Source organism: Cavia porcellus, unplaced genomic scaffold (genome assembly GCF_034190915.1).
Source record: "Cavia porcellus strain 051 isolate PalLab524CR breed Dunkin Hartley unplaced genomic scaffold, mCavPor4.1 scaffold_6, whole genome shotgun sequence".
In the NCBI taxonomy this organism is placed as follows: Eukaryota; Metazoa; Chordata; class Mammalia; order Rodentia; family Caviidae; genus Cavia; species Cavia porcellus.
The window spans coordinates 68,247,384-68,269,411 of record NW_026947489.1 but is presented as its reverse complement, the minus strand read 5'-3'; the positions used below and the strand labels follow the sequence as shown (position 1 = coordinate 68,269,411).

The following is a 22,028-nucleotide window of genomic DNA, read 5'->3' as shown; positions in this document are numbered from 1 at the left end:
AGTGGCACACGACTATAATCCCAACACTTGGGAGGTTTAGGCAGGAAAATCCTTTAGAGTTTAACACCAGCCTAGGTTACAAAGTGAGCTCAAGGCCAGCCTGAACTGTGTAGTTAGAACCTGTGTCAAAAAGACCAAAAAAGAAAAAAGTGTTTTTGAGCTGCTAGATAAGTTATTAATAACAATTTCATTTTGATGACAAGGTACACCTGCCTCTAAACTGAGTCCACTTAGGTTTTCTTTTCTTTTTCTTTTTAAGACAGGCTCTCACTGTGTAAGTCAGGCTAGCTTTTGAACTCACTAGGCTGGCCTCAAACTTGCAAAAATCCTCCTGCCTCAGTCTCCCAGGTGCATGTGCCACCATGCTCAGCCATACTTATTTTCTGTCAAATCACTTTATTATTTCAGCACATGACAGTATAGCAATTTCCTCACTTAGGAATATTTGAGTTGTAATTTTTAACAATATTTGAGTTGTGTTGTATAGGATTCCTTTTGTTGGATTAGGAATGAATCTGACTTAACATTCTTTCAGGACAGAACTCATTTGTGAGCTGGGGACTTACAAAGATGGGTCTGGCTAATGATTTTGAAGAACACTATGAAAAACATACAAAGGTATGTAGCTCAGTGGTAGATATTTATTTAGAATGTGCAAGGCTCTGGGTTCAATCCCCTGTACTGCAAAAATACAGCCAAAAAAATAATACAGGCTATATATATTTTAAATATTAAGTATTAAAAAATAAACAGGAGACTGAGGCAGGAGGATTGTTTGTTTGTTTTTTTAACCTTTTAACTTTTTATCGGTACCAGGGATCAAACTCAACGACTGCCTGCTTGCCTCTGAGCTAAAATCCCCAGCCCCAGTGAGATTAGTTTTAATGTTCTTGTTTAGTATGTCCAAAATGTTAACAGTTCAATTTGTAATATTTAGATTAGTTTTTTTTTAAGTGGTCTCACTATATTCCAGGCTGGCCTCAAACTTGAAATCCTGCTGCTTCAGCCTTCCAAAACGTTAGGATTATAAGCACACACCACCACAGCCTGTGCTACATTTTACTTTTTGTGTTACATTTTAGAAATCTGGGTGTATCTTAACACATTATGTTTAGGTAGTCACATTGGAGAAATAGGTATATGTGCTTAGTGGCTACCACAAAAAGAGCACATCCCTAAAGAGAAATCTGTTGATACAACATGTTCAGAGGGTAGTGAGCAGACCAATTTAACTGGAGCACAGGCTTTATTCCTGGCAATGGTGGGAATCAGGATTGGAAAGGTAGATAATGAACACTGTGGAGGACGTCGAATGTTACGCTATAAGCAGTCTGAACTTTCTGCAAGTTAACATTTAATCCTTGAACACAGCATTTTATCCTTAATTGCAACACAGCTGAAGAACTTTAGAAGTGTCAGGTATGTGTGTGTGTTACTATGCTTTTTGGAGGTCCTCTGGCTTTCAATGTACTGTATCCCAGTATTCAGTGTATTGTTGAATTCAAGATCAATGTAAACAGCTACTATAGTTAAAGGCTCCTTCCTGATCCACACATACTGGAAAGATCTTTGAACTAAAACAGGTTTTGGGATTAGGTTGTGAGTGCCGTCAGTGTTCCCAAATTGTAAGAATTGGTCCCAAGGATTCCTTCCAATAACCTCTCATTAGAAAGCTCCCAAATTTAACATCACAATATAAAATTATTATTGTTGTTATTGTTATTATTTTGGTACTAGGGATTGAACTCAGGACCTTGTACGTACCAGGCAAACACTTGAGTCTCTGAGCTAAATCCCCAGCCCGATATAAAATTATTGTAAACGCTATCAAGATATGTTCTTACCCACTTACCAATTTAAAACATTTTCTTGGAAGAAAAATTGCTGCTCTGATTAGCCTTCATGTGTATACCTTCCCAGTGCCTTATAATTTACAAAGTGCTTTCACACCTATATGTTAACGATGGAAGAAATGACTGCGTTTTTATATACCAGGGATTAAGAGACGATGTGAAATTAAAGTTGCAGGAAAAAAAATACAATTTCAGTCTAAAAGCTGTAACAATCATTTGACTCATGGAGCAATAATGGGAAGAACAAGGGAATTGGTAAAAGAAAGCCTGAGTTCAAATTCCTCCTCTACCTTTCTTTCTTATTTAATTTATTTATTTATTTGAGACAGTTTCACTATGCAGTTCAGGCTGGCCTTGAACTCACTTGGTAGCCCAGGCTGGATTTTAACCCATAGAGATCCTCTTGCCTCAGTCTCCAAATGCTGGGATTACAGGTGTGCACCACCACTCCCAGCTCTAAATGAAGACTGATTGATTGATACTGGGAATTGAACTCAGGAGCTCACACTTGCCAGGCAGTTGCTGTGCTGCTGAGCTATATCCCGAGCCTCCTCCTCTACATTTTAATGATTAATGATCCTGAGCAAGTTATCTTTCTGAAACTTGGTTCTTCACTATAAAATAAAGTATATAGCTGGGGGTGATGACACATTTATCCTCGCTACTCAAAAGCATCAAGTTTAAAATGAGTCTGAGCAATTTAATAAAACTGTTTCAAAACAAAAAATTAAGACCTGGGGATGTGGCTTCATAGCAGAAATGCAAGGCCTTGGGTTCAATATCATGTATACAATCAGTGAGATATGGAGTCATTCTGATGGCCATAGAATGGAAAATCTTAATGAAAATGTTGTTTCCTGTCAATGCTAGCTACTCAACAGATGTGTAAAGGGATTTAAGAAAATATGTTGGTAGGAATGATGGCCAGATAACCTTAGGTTGCTAGTTAATACTAATTATCAATTTATTTGTATGATATGGGGAATGTAGAAGATTTAAATTTGAACAGGAAAAAAATCCCCAAATGCACTGCCTTCATTTTCTATCTGTGTTTCCGCCCTCACTGACTTCATCCATTTCCATTAAGTTTATTTTTTTTTATTTAAGAGGAAAAAGAGAAAAACACAAAACAAAACAAAGCAGTGTAAGGTTACACATAATACAGAACTACAAAAAAAAAAACATAACAGTAAGAAATCACCTGTTAATAGATTACATATTATCATCTTGGAAATAGTTGCTCAAATCACAGTATCAAATACAAAGTAGACATTCAAACAGAGAGACTGCAAACAGCTGTGTTCAATGATCCAAAAACATTAATATAGTCAGCTATTTAACACCCCTAAACACACTTACTGTTATATCCGTTAGAGCTCTTTTTTTTTTCCTCCCTCTCTTTTTTACAACAAAATTTACACATTTTGGATTTTATTACTCCTTAGTTCTTATTACTTTTTTGGCGGGGGAGAGAATAAAGTCAAATATGGCAAAACAAAGCTGTAAGTCAAAACCAAGGATAGACATAGCACATGATGTAGAACAGAGTACAAGGTTATTAACAATGGTTATCAACATTGTCTCTTGTTTCCTTAAGAGGAATATCACCTATTCACTGATGACTCCCAATTTATTACCCCAACCTTGACTAAGCTTCTGGCACACATAACTGCCTCCTCATTCCACTCAGCTTTGATTTTCTTCCTCCTCCTGACCTCCAGAGTGTTCTGTAAGCAAATGACACCATCACCCACACAGGTGCTCAAAGTAAACCCTGGGAATCCATATCCATTCTTTCCCTGCCTGAAACCTGGTGCATTACTTAGGTCTACCTCTAAAAACTGTCCAGAATCTGTCCACTCTGTTTCTTCTGGCCCTACCAGCATCACAATCATTGTGGCCTGCCTCTCACCCTCCACCAATACCATCTTTTAAAAATAGAGCATTTTTTCCTCCCAGTACTGGGGAACGAACCCAGGGAAGCTCAGCTATATTCCGTCACCCACTCCCACTCACCTTGCTCAGATGCCTGAACTTACAATCCTTCTCTCCTGTCTTAGCCTCCTAAAATTACAGACACAGGTCACCACACCAGCTCAGATTGATCTTTTAAAATCAGAGATTAAGACATGTAGACTCGTCATGGTGGTGCATACCTGTAATCCCAGCACTTTGGAAGGCTGAGGTAAGAATCACAAGTCCAAGCCCAACCTGTGAAATTCTTAGGAGACCCTGTCTCAAAATAAAACACAAACCTCTTCATTTATGATTGTATCATACGGAATAAAAACATTCAAGGACTTATTAAGCCTACATGAGACTCGTGCTGCAAAATGTCACAAATTGAGGACACAAGCTCCACTGAGGATCATTATTCTATATTAAAAGCAGTCTTATCCCAGAATAAAGCCTGGCATGTTGGCTTTGCTAAAGCTTTTTTTTTTTTTTTTTTTTTTGAGACAGGGTCTCACTGTATTGTCGGTTCAGGCTCAACTTGAACTCATTATGTAGCCCAGGCTGGCCTCAAACTCATGGAGATCCTCCTGTCTCAACCTCCCGAGTAATGGGATTACAGGTGTGCACCACCATACCTGGAGGCCAAGCTGTTTTACATTTGCATGAGATACTTCTAGTCAGGACTGTTTTTTATTTCAGCAAAACGTTAAAACAACCATGTGGGCTGAAATGACCAATGGACCCTCAGTTTGAAAGTTTGTACTACCTAACTCGAGCTGCTCAGTTCTTCCTCTGTACTATCACTGGCTAGCTTTGCAGTCCTCACATGTGCCATTTCAGGGATTGTGTCCTTGCAGTTCTCTGCTTAGAATCTGACTTTGGGAGGCACGGTAGTCTTCATTTGGCCCCAGGGTCCCTTTCTCAGGTAACATAAACAGCCACTTCCTCTATGACACTATTTTATCAATTTGTTAAACTTTTTGCTATCTTAAATTGGCTTATTTGTACACAGGTTGATGACCCTCCCCACAAGAATGTACACCCCACAACAGCAGGCAGTTATCTTAGTCACAACACAAAATAATGCCAGGCACCTAAAAGAGCCCAATAACTATTTGTTGAATGAATAATACCCACATAGGTATTGCTCAGTAACGTAGTAAAAAGTACAACCTGAATCACAGAAGTTGGAACCAGTACAAAACACAGAATGTTGAACAGAGAGCTAAGAGATCGTTCCCCGCTGTATGTGTCCCTTACTGGCCTGGCACATTAAATCTTTTCCTACGCTGAGCACACAGCAATGCAAGGAACTATATACAAAAGCCTCCAGAGTGCAATGGGCCACCTCAGCATTTAGCAGGTAATATGAATTCTTCATGATACCACGCAAGCAAAGAAGGATGTCCATATGTTAGCAGGAGCTCACGGGAAGCCCTGATTGTCTAGAGGCCCCTTAAGTGGAGAATGGGAAGAAGAAAATGATTCAGTAGCCAGGTAAGATCGGAGTCAGGAGGTGCACCCTGCCTCCCAGCTGCTCTCATCCTTCACCAGTGATCTGTGGCTTGCTCCTTCGGTCACTCGGCCGTCAAAGCCATTTCAGACTGAATCTTTGCACTCACCTATTCTTCACTGAAAGCATTCCCAGTCTCTCAGAGGAGGAACCCAGTTCCTCCTGGCCACACCTCCTCTTTGCACACTTGTGAGCCAGCCATCACCTTTAGGAGAATGGAGAGGACCACACGGGGTAGCTGATGCTGGGGATGGTTGTTTCCCTTCTGCGTGTATTGTTTGTTTTGTCAAGCACGGTTACAAGGTGGAATCAACAGCCAGGTAGGCAACAGCTATTAGTTATAGGATACCCACCATGGGTCTGGCACTGTGCTAGGGCTTGACATTTGCCATGCCCAACCCTCACAGCTCTGTAAAGTAAATAATATCTTCCTTCTACAGATAAGGAAAACAGGTTCAGAAGTGAAGCAGCTTGTTCCAAAGTCCCTTATTATTCCAACTATTAACTTGCATCAGTATTTGGTATCGATGTGTACGTGCATAGTGAGAGTATCTCTTATCATCATCAGTTTGCAAGTTTCGACATCCACCAGAGAAGTAAGACAATGAATCACCTCTATTTTAGGTCTATAATGACTTGCCCAAGGTTACTTAGCAAATCCAAATGAAATTAATCCTTACTTAGCAAATCCAAATGAAATTTTAATTCAGTTACATGTTTCTATATTTCACAGGAAGATGTAGGAAATTGAACAGGAACCCCCAAATAGCAAAATGTAAGATCCGAGGAGCTGGCGTGAGGCAGGAAGATCTCCATGAGTTTGAGGTTAGCCTGAGCCACACAGAGAATTCAAGGCCAACCAGAACTATGTAGCAAGACCCTGCTTCAAAAATAAATAAAATAAAAAGACTAGGGACATTTGCTGTCAACATTAAGAGAACTCAGTACTCTTCAGAAACCTTGACGGGCTGGGAAGACATTTGTGAAATTTGTTATCCACTGCTTCTTCCACATACTCTTACCCTGGCTTACCATTTCACCAACAGTGAAGTTTATTCCTTTGTAGGCTCTAATGGGAGGAAAAATGATGACTTCAGCTGCAGACATTGCACAGTGCCGGTGATCCACCACTGCTTTGACTCAGATGGAGTTTGTTTCCCGGAATGCATGTGTTGGGACCTTGGTGACCCTGGGAAGTAGGTGGGACCTTTAAGAGATGAGGCCTGGGGGGAGGTCCTCAGAGCATGGGGGCCATGCTAGGAAAGGATTTCAGTAGTTCTCCTAGGACTTCTGAGTTAGTTCCCTGTAGACAGGCTGTTGTAAAAGCCTGAAACTGACCCTGGAATCATTTTCTGGCTTCCCACCAGCCATGTGATCTCTTGCTCCTGCCACTGTATGCATCTACCGTAAGGTCCTCACAGAACCAAGCTATTCCTAACACCATACCCTTGAACCTCCAAAGCTATGAGCTACAAACTTTTTTTTTGGTCTTTCTGAAACAGGGTCTCATTACGCAGTTCAGGCTGGCCTTAAATGACTTTGTAGCCCAAACTGGCCTTGAACTCACAGTGATCTTCCTGCCTCAGCTTCCTGAGTGCTGGGATTAGAGGCCTGGACCACCATGCTCAGCAAAGCCTCTTTTTTTATAATAAAGAACCCAGCTTCAGATATTTTGATACTATGGAAATGGAGTTAATAACAAACTGACTTAACAAAGTGACCTTACGCAACTTCTTGCATTCTTAGTTTACTCATCTAAAAACAAACAAAAAAAAACAGTTATCTCCAAGGATTACTGAGATTGAGTTAAATTTGTGAAAATAGTTTTATTACAGGATTTGACTAAATTTTAAGCACTCAGTGTTAACTATCGTCATCATTATTGTTGCATAATTTCACCATTCCAGGGCACTGTCAGGGGCTGGGGATTTAGCTCAGCAGCATAAGCGCCTGCCTTGCAAGCACGAGGTCATGAGTTCGATCCCTGGTACCAAAAAAAAAAAAAAAAGAATTTGTAAAGCAGGGCACTGTCATCCTTCCATGTTGCCACCACTAAAGGGTGTCTGAAGGAAAACACACGGAGTGAGATGGGCAGTTGGCTCTCCTTGGGACAAAGCAGAAGCAGCAGAAGACCTGAGTTAAATAAAGGTATTTCCCAGCACGGCATAGTCTCATTTGCCACCATTCATTTATACCCTCTCATTTACATATTTGACATTTGCTAAGAACCTCCCATTTTAGAGGCCCTGGAAATTTTCAAAGATGAATACGATGTTGGACCAAGCATCTCAGTTTAGATCAGGAGTTCTCAACTTCTATACCACTGGAATTTGGAGCTAGCTAATTCTGGGGAGTGGGAGTAATGGGCTGTTCTGTGTATTGTAATGTTTAGTAATATCCCTGATATCAACCCCCAAAATGCCAGTGGTACCACCAATACCCCACTACTCCAATATTAACCAAACATAACACCAGACATTAATTCTGATATATTCAGGAAAATAAGTAATGTCTGTATAGCACATCGAGTAAGTGGTAACTACTGGAGGGGGCAACATGGGGAGGAGAGTTGAGAAAGGTTTCTAAAGATGTAAAATTTCAGGTAGGCTAAGAAGGATAAGCAAGACCTTACCTAGCAGTGAGTACTGTGGACAGAGGCAAAGAGACACAGAGAGATGGAGAAATAGTAATTCCAAGTCATGGAATGAAGTGGTGAGAGACAGGACAGAAAGTTTGCTGGGGCTGGGTTATAAAGGGTGGCATCTGTGGACCTATGGACTTGAAACTCCCATTGAAAAATTGAAAGCCAGAGTGGGAAAGAAAAGTGACCAAATTCATTTCTGAGAAAACTTTTTCTTCCTCAGTTGGGAAAAGATGATGATGAATTTCACAACTGAACAATTCTTTCACTTAATCTGATTTTCCTTGCAGTTATGGGTGGCGCTTCAATCCACACCTTTTAGACCCCTCCATAGGAGACACTGGGGAAAATAAACACCTTCCTTTTTTCTTTTTCTTTCTTTCTGTTTTTTGAAGAACATTTAATCCTTAAGGAAAAGATTCTGAATTTTACTCTTTGTAGTAGTCCTAAAAGCTGCTTTAAAAACTCATGGTCATAGGTGACCTCATGATTTTTTTGTTTGATATGTTTTTAGTTTTCAAGAGGCTTAACTATAAAATATAAACATACATTAAAAAGTAGAAAAATAACATAACAAATGACAGATACCCGATACCCACCACCCAGAAATCTAAGAACAAGAAAACAAACAGCTAAAATTCAAGTTAGAAGTTCAAGTTGACAGATTCTGCTTGACATCACTCAGACACATCCCAAAGGTAGCTCAGGGTTTTAAAGTAAGAGAGTTCACATTTTAGATGTTTGAATAGGTGACATATGACCAGCTTTGTAGTGTGAAGGATTTGTACAAAAGGATACCTCACTCTCCCAAACTGGCCCATCCCTATGACAGTGATTCCCTTACTTAACTACCTCCAATGCCCTATCCCACCTTATTCCAGGAAATTCTATATTGGTGGGTCTAAGTGAAGGCTCCAGAAGCAGTATCTGGAAGTTTTTTAGGTGATTCTGCAGTGGTAGAAACCAGTGCTTAAAACTATAAACCTACCAACGTATCTGACCTGTTGATACAATAATGGAACCTGCCTCACAATCTTACTACAAAGACTAAATAAGCACAAACACCCATATTGCTTAGTGTCTGTCATATACAAAGCACCAGTAATATTTATTAATATTTTTGAGTACTTCTCTAGTGTCAGCTTTCATAAAAGGTTCTGCAATCAATTCAAATGCAATGTAGTAAGATTCAAAATCAATGCACAAAAATCAGTAGTACTCCTATACACTAATAATGAACCCACTGAGAAAAAATTAGGAAAAAAAAATAGCACCAAGAAAAACTAAATACTTATCAATTAACCTTACTGAGGAAGTGAAAGATCTCTACAACAAAATCTACAGTAGTATGAACTTGAAGAAGGCATCATAAAATGGAAAAATACCCTCTGTTCCTGCAATAGGCAGAACCAATATAGTCAAAATAGCCATATTTCCAAACTGATACATAGATTTAATGTAATCCCAATCAAAATTCCAGGTTCCAGGAAAATGGCATAGTGGTGAGCAACACAGAAACATCTTCTCTAAGATTTGGTGTACGGGAAAAAAAAAAAAAGATTTGGTGTACGGTCACTGGAATATATCAACAAGAGGAAGAGGAGGAGGAGAGCAGTGGGTCTCTAGAATCCAGCAAAGATCTAATATGAAACTGGACCACACGAGGAGAGTGAAAAGAGAGACCTCAACGCAGAAGGAGATGGCAGGTTGCACTTTCTCCTTGATCCCTGACTCACTATGTGCGATGGGGTGCTCAAACTCGCAGACATAGGGCGACTACTGGTGACTACACAGTCACTAGGGAAGGAAACAGTGAATTCAGTGGAATGCAGTGGCTGGTGAGTAATCCAAATTCAGATGTCCCCAGGAGAGAATGATTGGTTGGTAGCCATCCTGGAGAGGAGCTAAGTCAGTTGGGAACTCACAGCAGCTGCAGGCCAGTTCTGTTCAGTGGCTCCCACTGTAAGGGTGAGGCTGCTGGGTACAAGTTGGCAGGAGATCAAAGAGCTGAGTTCAAGCTGACAGGACACACATTGAGTGTTACAAGTTGAACAAACTGGGTTCCAACCCCACATCCAGAAACCAGCCTGAACTTCAGTGTAACTAAAGGTGAAGGCTTCCTGGGATTATCCACTACCCCCGGTAAAGCTATGGCTGGCTTGCTGGGATTAATCAACTTGGATCTGGACTCTGCCCACTTTCACTACCAGTGACAGCAAAGACACATGTTGAAGTGGACCTTTTTTTTTTTCATCCTTTGTCCTAGTCTAGCCTTACTTCTAATCTCTTCCTGTTCTATTTCTCTATTTTCCTTCCAATCCTTTTAAATTTTCTCCCTCAGTCAAGGATATAGCTCAGTGGCATAGCACTTGCCTAGCAAGCATGAGGTCCTGAGTTCAATTCCTGGTACAAAAAAAATCCTCCAACACAGACACCTGCATGACAAGAACACCTGAGGAAATTCATGACCACCAAACCAGCATTCAAAAATGTTCTGAAGGACATTCAAGAAACAGATAACAAGGAGTACAACTCCATGAAGCCTAACAGAATGAATCCACCAGGTAAAGAAAGCAATTAAAAGCAGGTAAGGAAAGCAATTAAAGGGTGAAAAAAGGGAACCAACAACAGGAAAATAGCATGACAAGGATAAGTCAATACATATCATTTATAACTATCAATGTTAATCGTCTCAATTCACCAATCAAAACAGTTGAGCATAATGGATCAAGAAACAAAATATAGGGGCTGGGGATTTAGCTCAGCGACATAAGCACCTGCCTTGCAAGCAGGCAGTCGTGAGTTCAATCCCTGGTACCGATAAAAATGAAAAAAAAAAAAAAAAAGAAACAAAATCTGCCAGGTATGGCAGCCCTCATGTATAATCTCAGTACTCAAAAGGCTGAGGAGGGAGGATCACCATGAGTTTGAGGCCAGCCTGGGCTATGTAAAAACTTCAATGACAGCCTGAACTACATAGCAAGACCTTTCCGATAAAAAGAAAGAGAGAGAGAGAAAGAGGAGGAAGAGCAGGAGAAGGAGGAGCAAAATCCAACAATATGTTGCATACAAAACACAATTTAATTAAAAAAGAAATTTATAGACTGAAAGTCAAACGATGGAAGATAATACTCCATGTGTCAGGAACCTGGAAAAAAGCAGGGTTAGGTAGTCTACTTGCAAACAAAGTGTAGTTCAAGCCAAGACCAATTAAGAGACAAAGAAGTCACTATATCCTTGTAAAGAGAACAATCTATCAAATACAAGAGGGCAGAAAAAAAAAAAAGAACAATCTAAGAGGAAGAGGTAATAATCATATGCACCAAATACCTGTGCACACAAATAAAACAAATATTAACAGGCATGAAAAATCAAATAAGCATTAATACAATTATAATGAGGGACCTAAATAGCCCACTGTCACAAACAGATCAACTTGATAAAAAATAACAATAAAATATCAGGACTGAACCAAACTTTTGAACAAATACACTTAGTAGATGTCTATAGAGTATCCAAGCCACATCACCAGAATACACACTCTTCCAAATGCATACTGGATACTTCCAAAATAGACCACATACTAGGTCACAGAACATGCTTAAATAAATGCAGAGAAACTGAAATTATGCTTACTACCAGACCATAGTGCAATGAAGTTGGAAATAAATGGAAAAAGAAACCACCAAGAACTTTGAAAACATGAAAATTAAATAATACCCTTTGAACAACCAATGGGACATGGATGAAATTAAAGAAAAAATTAAAGTTTCTACAATTAATGCCAGGACAACATACCAGAACTTAAAGGACATGATAAAAGTAGTCCTATAAGGAGAAATATATAGAGGTGGATACCCATATAATAAAAACACAGCAAACTCAAACAACCTAATATTGAATGTCACGCTCCTAGAAACGAAGAGCAAGTCAATCCCAAAGCTCAAATATAAGAGAGGAAATTATAAAGCTCAAAAAAGAAATTCACATAATGGATATTAAGATACAATATGAAGAATCAATGAAGAGTTGGTTCTTTGAAAGCTTAAATAAAATTGACATCTAGCCAACTTCATCAAAAAAAGGAAAGACTCAATCCATATAATTAGAAATGAACAGGGCAAAGTCACAACAAATTTGCAGAAATCTAGAAAATTATAAATACCTACTTCAAGAATCTGTACTCAAATAAGATGGAAAACACAGAAGAAATGGACAGATTACTAGATACATATGGATTGTCAAAGCTGAGCCAAGGAAATATAAAAACTAAGTAAACCAATATCAGTCAATGATATTGAAAATGTAATTGAAACCTATCAACAAAAAAAGTCCGGGCCCCTAAGGGATTCACTGCTGAATTCTACAAGAGAAGCATGGTATAAAATCGTGTCATGTGTTAGTATTTTACATATAGATAAAAAAAAAAAAAGAAATTTAGAGAAGACCTGACACCACTTCTTCACAAACTCATTAATGGAATTGGGAAAAGGGAAGCAATTCTCCCAAATTCACTCCTGGAGGCAAACATTACCCTGATACCAAAACTGTATAGAAAGATTTAACCAAAAAAGAGAACTATAGGCAAATCTTTTCAATGAACACAGACGCAAAACTCCTCATTCTGGCAAACAAATTACCAGCTGTTTCTCACACAAAGGACAACTATCTGGAATATATAAAGAACTCAAAAAAATTAAAATAAAGAAAATAAAAAACCAACCCAGATTCCTCCCTCCCAAATTTAAAGACTTAATCCAAAATGGGCATCTAAAGTGAACCAACACTTCTCAGATGAAGTAGAAACAGCAAATAAATCTATTTAAAAATGTTCAACATTATTATACATTCCAGAGATGCAAATTAAAACAACACTGAGATTCTCTCCTCCCAGAAAGAACAGCTATTAATCAAGAAATCAACCAGGAAACAAATGCTGTTGTGGCCATGAGGAAAAAGGAACCCTTCTCCATTGTTGGGGGGAGTGTAGACTGGTGCAACCACTGTGCAAATCAGGGCGGAGATTCCTCAAAATACTAAAGCTAAGAGGTTCCATTCGACCCAACTATTCCCTTTCTTGGTATCTTCACAAAAGAATTAAAAGCATCACACTACAGCGATACATGCACACTCATGTTTATATAGGCATAGTCTGTAATAGCTAAATCTTGGAAGCAGTTCACATTCCATCAACTGATGAATGGATAAGAAAAATGTGGTTTTTAAACAATGGAGTACTACTCTGTCGTTAAAAAGGACAAGCTTGAGACATTTTTAGCTAAATGGATAAAGCTTGAGACCACACTCAGTGAGTGAAATAAATCAGATACACATGTTTAAATACCATCGTTTCTCTAGTGCAAGAAACTGCAAGTGTACATAAGCACCAAAATGTACAATAGCTATTGGGAAATGGGAACAAAATGTTCAAATGAGAAGAGGAACAAGGGAGAGGGAAAGAGACAAGAAAAAAAAAGGAAAAATGTAAATAAAGCTTTTATAAATAGAGAAGGGAAGAGAGATTGAGGGGAGGGGACAGAAATGAACAAAAAAGAAACATTATGTACAGGTACAAATTCCCTATGATGAATGTTATCAATGTTATTATCTATATCTAAAATGTATCAATAAAAAATTTAATAAAAATCTCTTCCCCTCCTTATTTTTTGCTTTATTTTTTGAAGAATCTCCATACTGATTTCCAGAATGTAGTTTTCATACCCACCAACACTGTGGAAGGGTTGCTTTTTCCCACAGCCTTCCCAGCATATAAATGTCATATAATAACATTGGTCCTTCTAGGTACCTTCCCCCAAAAGTTAAACACATCACATCACACTGATACACTTATGCCTGGGATTAGAGCAGCGTAATTCATAATAGCTAAATCTTGGCAATAACCTATGTGTTCATCAACAGATAAATGGATAAAGAAAATGTATTTATGTACAATCGAGTCCTACTCTGCCAAAAAGATTTAACTTGATTCATTTATAGGAAAGTAGATGTACCTTAAGACCTTAATTTTAAGTGAAATAAATTACATAATCTTTCTCTTGTATGAGAAACCCAAATTATAAATAAAGAGTAAAATAAAAGATACTATAGACGGAGTGTGGTGGTGCATGCCTGTAATCCCAGTACTGGGGATGGTGAGGCAGGAGGAGCGACACAAATTTGAGGCCAGCCTGGATTACACACCAAGAACTGTCTGGAAAATAGACAAATAAATAAATAAAGACACTTGTTGAATAAATAAATGAAAACACAGCTCTTCCATTCACAAAAACTACAATCTGCTGTACTATAAACAACATAAATATCTGGACAGGACCCAATTATTTATCTACCAATCAGGTAGTAGAAAAAGTCCAGTGTTTGAGTCCCACTTCCGCCCCTCGCTGGCCAGTGTACACAGTGAGAGACGGAAGTGGGTATTGGGCTGAGAACTCCCCGAAGGCCCTTCCGCCTCTTCAGTCACCAAAACCAAGACAGGAGCAGCAGGACCTGAGGGAGAGGACAATGGGCTGGCTGTGTAGTCATAAACCTTCCTCTAAGGGCTATGGGTGGAACCCTCCAGCTAAGGAGAGGCAGGGCGGGGCTCTTCAGGTATAAGGAAACTGCCATCAGATGCAAGGCCAGTAGAGAGTCTGTCTTCAACTTCTGCCCTCAAGCCAAAGCTGGAAGAAAAAAAAAAGCTGGAAACTGTCCCCATACTACCTGTCAACCAGGTCTAGGAGCGGAGGAGACAGACTGAAGCTTGCTTCTGACCTAAGCTCAGCTCTTCATAAGGTATATTCGGCTTTGTGCAAGTAACTTACTTCCTGAAAAAAACATCAACCAAAATTTCACATGAGAAAACACAATTCAAAGTCAGACATGGTGAGTATACCTAGAATCACTGTTTCTAGGGAGGTTGAGCCAGGAGGATTGAGACTTTGAGGCCAGCTTAGGCAACTTGGAGAGACCATCAAAATAAAATATAAATAAGGGTGGCTGAGGATGCCGCTCAGCAGCAAAACACGTGGCGTGTACCAAAGCTCTCAGTTCAGTCCTTAATACAGCAAAAAAGAAAGCCTAAACCAAGAGTTTAGGAGTCTTCGCACATCCCAGGTGAGGAAGCAGCTTCAAGTGGCTTCTTAGACCTGCTCTAGAGCCCCATCTCTCTGTCATGTGTCACTACTTCCAAAACTTCTGTCTGTCTCGATATTATTTACATAGGAGAACTCCTAGATGTCAGTACTCTGGGTTCATGTTCCCTAAAGCTGAAGAATGAATTCTGAGAAACAATGGAGGTTAAGAACAGGAAAATTTACTAGAGAAAAAGAATATGAAACAGCTCCTGGGAGACAGGAGGGATCCCAAGCCCCCTCTCAAAGGCAACAAGCCCCCTCTCTCAAAGGCAGCTTTTATAGAGCAAAATCATGAGGTGAGCGTCATGTGGGTTAAAATCATGATTAACCAAAGACTGCAAGTATAGCCACGTAGATAATATTGATCTAATTAATGGTAGCAATGGTACATGAATGACATCATTAACCTTGGTTGGTAATCTATAATCTCTGCTTTGTCTTTAGTCTTAGTGAAAGGTTTTGGCCCAGACAGGACACTGTAGCCAGGAAAGCCACAACCGGAAGCAGGAAGCCCCATCTCGCCCTGCCCCTAGGAAGTTACCTGTGACGCCATCTTCCCGCCCCTGGGAATTTACATATGGCGCCAAACCTAGGACCAATGGGCTACCTGTGTATCCCTAATGCCCGCCTTAGGTTCCACCCCAAACTGAAGCTATTTACAGGCCCCCACGCCGCGCGTCCGCCGGAGAGATCGCCGGACGCCAGCGGTGGGGTGCCGGTCATCTCTCTCCATGTTCTCAGAATAAAGGCCGCTTTTTATTTTATATTTCTCATCTTTTGTTAATATTTTTCATCTTTTGGAAATAACTCTATCACTTAGCAGTTTTATAGTCTTAGTCTTAATAGGTGGAAGAAGCTGGCCCACCCCTAATGAGATGATGGGAAATCTCCAAAGGGTGACACCAATAATCCCAAGCCTCTGTCCATCTCTTAGGGAACTGTGCAAAGCTAGCCACTGTGACTTTAATCTTCGGAAGCATCTTCAGTGATAGTCCTGATGGATTCACATCTTTTGCACTGACTCCCTCAAGGGCCCAGCCCTGTCAGACTGCCTACTATATTTGTACCCAACTTAGCTATCTATAATACACTGTCCTACTTTCAAGCTGGCAGCCACAACATGCCATATTCAAAGAGAAGTCAAGATACCCCTCTGATTAAAAATCAATTTCTACCACTGGGCATTGTGACGCACGCTGGTAATTCCAGCACTCACGATGCTGAGGCAGGAGTGTCAGCCTAAACTACCGTGTTTCAAACACACACTCCTCCTCCCCCTAAAAGAAAAAGAATCCACTTCTTCGGTCTGTACTAGAATGAATAATCATGGGCTGACTGGAATTATTGTACTTTCCCCTGGCTGTTCCCTTTTAAATATTTATCCTGGCAAACACTACCATCTTTTATTTATTTATTTATTTTTTGTCTTTTTGAGGCAGGGTCTGTACGCAGTTCAGGCTGGTATTGAGCTCACTTTGTAGCCTAGGCTGGTCTCAAACTCTCCAGGATCCTCCTGCCTCAGCCTCCTGAGTGCTGCGATTACAGGCGTGAACCACCACGCCCAGCTTCCACTACCATCTTTTTTTACAGTCTATTTTAACTGTGCAACTATTAAGCAAACCAAACCATAAAATCAGTTCTCACTGCTGATCTTTTTGTAAGTTATAGAGTGGAGCTTATTTTAAAAAATAAGCCGTAAACTAACCTCTCGAGTGCCGGTCCTTTCTCAGAAGAAACAAAGCCTTTTCCCTATTCCTGCTTGAGGCTTCCAAATTTATACATTACACAGAAAAGAAACAGAATCTACTTATCTCCCTGTGCTGCTTTTGTTCATTTTAATCCTCATGAGTCTCAAATGGAAGTCAGGGACAGCGGTCTTAGAGGGAGTGGTGTTAGCTCCAAGGCACTCACAAGGTCAAAGCCCCAGAAAATTCATGATTAGGGTTTGAGAAACAGAGTTAACTATGTACTTTTTAACAGTGAGGAACAGGCATCATGGGGTACCCCTATTATTCACCACAAAGGTACTTCTGATTCCCCCCTCCCCCCAGAACTGGGGCTTGAACCCAGGACCTTAGGGTCTCACGGAGTTTCCCAGTCTACACCCTCCCTGCAAGCCTCCTGAGTAGTCAAGATTACAGGCATGCACCACCACACCCAGCTCCAAGGTTTTCTTTGATTTAGCTTATGGAACTGCTTTGAGAAGCTGATAAAGGTTCTCCCATCCAAAAATGTGCGCATGTGAATGTGCACACACAGACACACAGACATACATCAAACTTCAAAGGGGTTCACACTTGAGCCCATCTATAAATCCCCAGAGGTCCACAAGTCTGTTATTTCTCACTACGTTCACTACCACCACTGAGGCTGCACATTTCTTTCCTGGGTAATTCGTCACTTCCCTGGTCTCCTGGTTTCTCTACACAGCAGCCAGAGTGACAGCGATCCCGTTAAAACCTGGTAAGCTCGTGTCACCTCGCTGCACAGTATAATCCATTAGCTTCCCATTTCACCTGGAATAAAAGCCAAAGTCTTTATAATGGCTTACGAGGCCCTACAGCGCCTGCCACCTTACTGACCTCCTATTTTGCTGCTCTCGATCTTAACTTGGGCCATTCTAGCCACAGATCTTCTTGCCATTCTCCCAATGTGTCAGACACATTCTCCACCCTGGGCCTTTGATGTTTCCTCTACCTTAGATCTGCACGTAACTCTTTTATTCCTTGGTCTAACCTCGGTTGTCAGCTGCTGTCAAGGAATTCCTAACTTGCACTTAAAACTTGCACCCAGCCAGGGTGGCGATGCACACCTATAATCCCAGAAATCCAGGAGGCTGAAGTTCGAGGACAGAAAGTTTGAGCCCAGCATAGGCAATTTGGTGATTTAGTAAGACCCTGGTGCAAAATAAAAACTAAAAAAAAAGAGAAAAGGTTGGGGATGTAGCTCAGGGCAAAGGCGTGGTACCAAAAGTAAATAAAGAAAAATTTAAAACTAAAAATAATAAAAAACTGTAACCCTCCTCTGAAAGCCACACCTCCAATCCTGTCCCCTTTCCTTTTTCTCCATATCACCCATCCACATCTTACATCTGTACATCTTTCTTGCTTGCTTGTTTTCTATCTTCTATACTAGTCTGTTAGCTGCAGGAAAGTAGAGATTCTTTTGCTCTATTCTAAGTTCTGGAATAGTGCTTGACACAGTAGGCACCCAGTACATACTACAGAAACTAAACAATAGAGTGATTAAACTGCAATAGCATATACACAGACTTGGAGAGAGAAGACAGTGTACATTTACTGAAATATTTCTAAATGCCAAACAGTTCGTAAGTTAACATCAGTCATCTCATTACACTGACAGACACAGTCTTCAAAGGCTTATCATTATTTGGCTACTCCCCCAAATATGAAACATTTAGTTGTAAAGCTAACAAAATATGTAGAAGACCTATGATGAAAAAGAGCTACAAAACTCTGATGAAAGAAATCAAAAAAATGAAATAAATGGAGAGATACTCTATGCTTATAGGGAAGAACTAAAAAATGTCAAGATGTTCATTCTTCCCAATTTTATCTTCAGATTCAGTGTAATTCTAGTCAAAATCCCAGCAAGTAGCCAGGAGTACAGGTGGACGCTTGTAAACCCAGCACCTTGGAGGCCGTGGCAGGAGGCTAACAGGTTCAGATTCACTAAGCAACTCAGCAAGACCTTGTCTCAAAATTTAAAAAAAAATTTTTTTTAAATGGGGCTTGGTAGGGTCAGGGGGTTTAGCTCTGCGGCATAAGTGCCTGCTTGGCAAACACAAGGTCATGAGTTCGATCCCCAGTACCAAAAAAAATAAAATAAAATAAGGCTTGGGATGTAGTTCAGAGGTAAAGGGCCTCTGGGTTTGATCACCAGTACCACCAGTACCATAGGGGGAGAAAAATCTTAGCAAGTTACTTTGTGGATATTAGCTTTAGTTGGTATTTTTTTGGTACCAGGGATCCAACTCACTACCTTGCACTTGCCAGGCAGGTGCTTATGCCACTGAGCTAAATTCCTGGCCTGATACTAGCTTTAGAAAATGACTCCGAATTTGAGCAAAGAACACAACAGATAACACAGAAGAAAAAAGTTGGAGGAGAAACACTGCCTGATGTCAACATTTACTACAAGGTTACAGTAATTAAGACTGTGGTATTGGTAAAAGGACAAACAGCTTAATGGGAAAGAATGCAGAGCCCAGAAACTGACCCACATAAACACAGCCAAACGATTTTTTTCAGTACTGAGTAGTGAACCCAAGGAGCACTGAGTTATACCCCCACCCTTTTACATTTTTTTATATGTTGAGACAGGTCTTGTAAATTGTCCAGACTGGCCTCAAACCTGCAATCCTCCTTCTTCAGCCTCCTAAGCAGCTAGGATTAAAGGCATGCACCAGCATACCTGGCAGTCAAAAAAAAACCCATAATTTTTTGACAAAAGAGCAAAAGCAAAACATGAACAAAGGACAGGCTTTCAAGAATTGACGCTATAGGCTAGAGATACAACTCACTGGGAGGGCGTTTACTTAACATGTATTAGGCCTTCAGTTTGACACCTGAGAAACACACACAGAAACACATATGTGGAAAAGAACCAGTGTTTGAGGAACTTGGACACACACATGTAAAATAAAATTCAATCTAGATAATAATGTTCATCCTTCACAACAGTGAACTCAAAATGGATCAGTCATAGAACTAAATGCAAATTGCAAAACCATCTCACTTCATCATGAAAACAGGTGTAAGGAGAAAAAGAAACGAAGCTTACCCATGTAGTGGCAGAACATAACTCAGGCATCTGTGTTATCACAAAGCCTGCTTTCTCATCACTTACATCACTCTCTTTCCTTGGAAAAGCAGTTCCCATCTTTCTAAAGAAACAGCAAATGCCATCTTTCACACCTACTTCCATTTCACAGCAGGGGACCGGGATCAGAGATCACTAGGGTGCCAGGGAGCTCTAATCAAGCAAAACAATCACCAGAGCCTGAATCTTTTTGCAAATTTACATCAAATACTGTTAAAGGCACAATATAAAAAACAACCTTCTAGGGGATCTTACCACATTCAGAGTTTCATTTATTCATTTCAATCACTCATGGGCTTCATTTGCTTATTCAGACGGGCACCACAGAAACATATGCTGAAATATATTTGAAATATATGACTGTGTACTATGCGCCCAGTACTGTTTTGGGTACCAAAGATAAAAAGGCACATAAGAGCCATTCTGAGTGGCTGGGGCTGGAGGATCTTAAGTTTGAGCTCAGCCTGAACAGTTATTTAGTGAGAAGTCAGTCAAAATAAAAGCTAAAAAACGGCTGGGGATACAATTTAATAAGATCCTGGGTTCAATCCTCCAGTACCAAACAGAAAAGAAAAGAAAAAGGCCTTATAAAGCACAGATGCCACCCTTCACAAATAGGTTTTAAATCTAGGGGCAGTGCCACCAATAGAAATAACAGTTATGAGCGGCTGGGGATTTAGCTCAGTGGCATAAGCACCTGCTTTGCAAGCAGATGGTCGTGAGTTCGATCCCCGGTACCGATAAAAAGAAAAAAAAAAGTGTGTAAAAAAAAATAACAGTTATGATCACAAAGTATACAGTAAATGTTTAAAGTTTTTCTTTTGGGGGGGGTACAGGGGATCAAACTCCTTGCAAGGAACAGGCTTATGCCGCTGAGCTAAATCTTCAGCCTCTAAACTTTTAAAAGTTACAGTAAAAGGCACGCTGCCATTAACCTCCCACAAAATACTCCCTCTTGCCTCTAGGACACTTATCCCATCATTCTAGGCATTTTCTGAAGCAATCGTAGAAGTCTTGCCTCTCAAGACGTTCCGATTTCAAAGCCAATGTTCATTCGGCAGTACATTAAAGATAAAAAGGCTTTATCCACTTCAAACAGTGGAATCATGGCTGGCCTCAACCAATGCATCCAAAACAAAATTCATCCTTTTACCCCAATATCTCCTCCTCTCTCTCATTTTTTTTTTTTTTTCTTTTCTTTTTAGCTAGGGTCTCCTAGGTAATTCAATCTGTCCTGGAACTCACTGTGTATTCCACACTGACCTCAAAACTCTCAGCGATTCACCTGTCTCAGCCTCCTGAGTGGCACCACCACATCTGACTCCCCTCTCATTTGTAGTTCAACTGATAGCCTTATTGTCTACCTGCTTTCTCAAGTCATCCTATTTCAACTGGTAAACGAAACGATTTTCAAACATGCACTCTTTTCTCCACCTCCATCCTAACTTAATTTGTTAAGGCCACCTGCATCTCTCATTTGGGTCACACTACAAAAGCCTTGCCTGTTACCCCTGACCAGCTTCAATAGAAATCACCTAGGACCCTGCACGGCACGCCGGCTCGCACAGAATAAAGGCCAGAATCTTCAGCAAACTGTCCAGAATTTCCTCTGGACCCGTTCTTTGCTTACCTAACAAGACTCCATCGTTTGCTCTCCCCAGACTCTAAATACACTTTCCTCCTTGAGCCTGGTACTAGTACAAAACAATAGACCCCAACTCTCATGAACAGGACTTGAGGTTTAGAAGAGAGATTACACTTCAAGCAACATAAATAAGGCGTTAATTCTCCACAGTTGTCCTTCGCACTTTGTACCCATCTTCCTGCTATCTAGTTCCTGCCTTTTTCAGTCAGTAACTCACTGGACACTGCTACGCGTCAGGCGCTGGGCAGGACACGTCAGAGGGACTTAGCACAGGTCGCACGGTGCGATCTGTGCGTTCCCCAAGCTCATCACAGTAGTTTCTTAAGCAGCACCTTTAAGGACTAGATAATCTAACAATTAAGAGAAAGGGAAGGGGATTTCCCCGGAAGTTCAGGCTGCTGGGCGCACTTCGACGCACCAACCCCAAAACCGGATAGCAGAACCA

General features: G+C 40.4%; 1 protein-coding gene across 4 annotated transcripts in view; it reads right to left on the bottom strand.

Moving 5' to 3' along the window:
• Cct6b (chaperonin containing TCP1 subunit 6B) overlaps window positions 1-22,028 on the bottom strand; it is a 64,078-nt gene that overhangs the window by 41,254 nt on the left and 796 nt on the right. Inside the window, exon 1 of one of the 4 annotated variants that reach the window (XM_063250950.1) lies at window positions 21,569-22,025. The exons of 2 other annotated variants lie outside the window; for them this stretch is intronic. In XM_063250950.1, coding sequence (XP_063107020.1) covers window positions 21,569-21,663 — 95 coding nt within the window. In that variant the 5' untranslated portion in view covers window positions 21,664-22,025. Of the gene's footprint in view, window positions 1-21,568; window positions 22,026-22,028 lie in introns of those variants that run through there. One more of the 4 variants, XM_063250952.1, reaches the window with a different exon arrangement.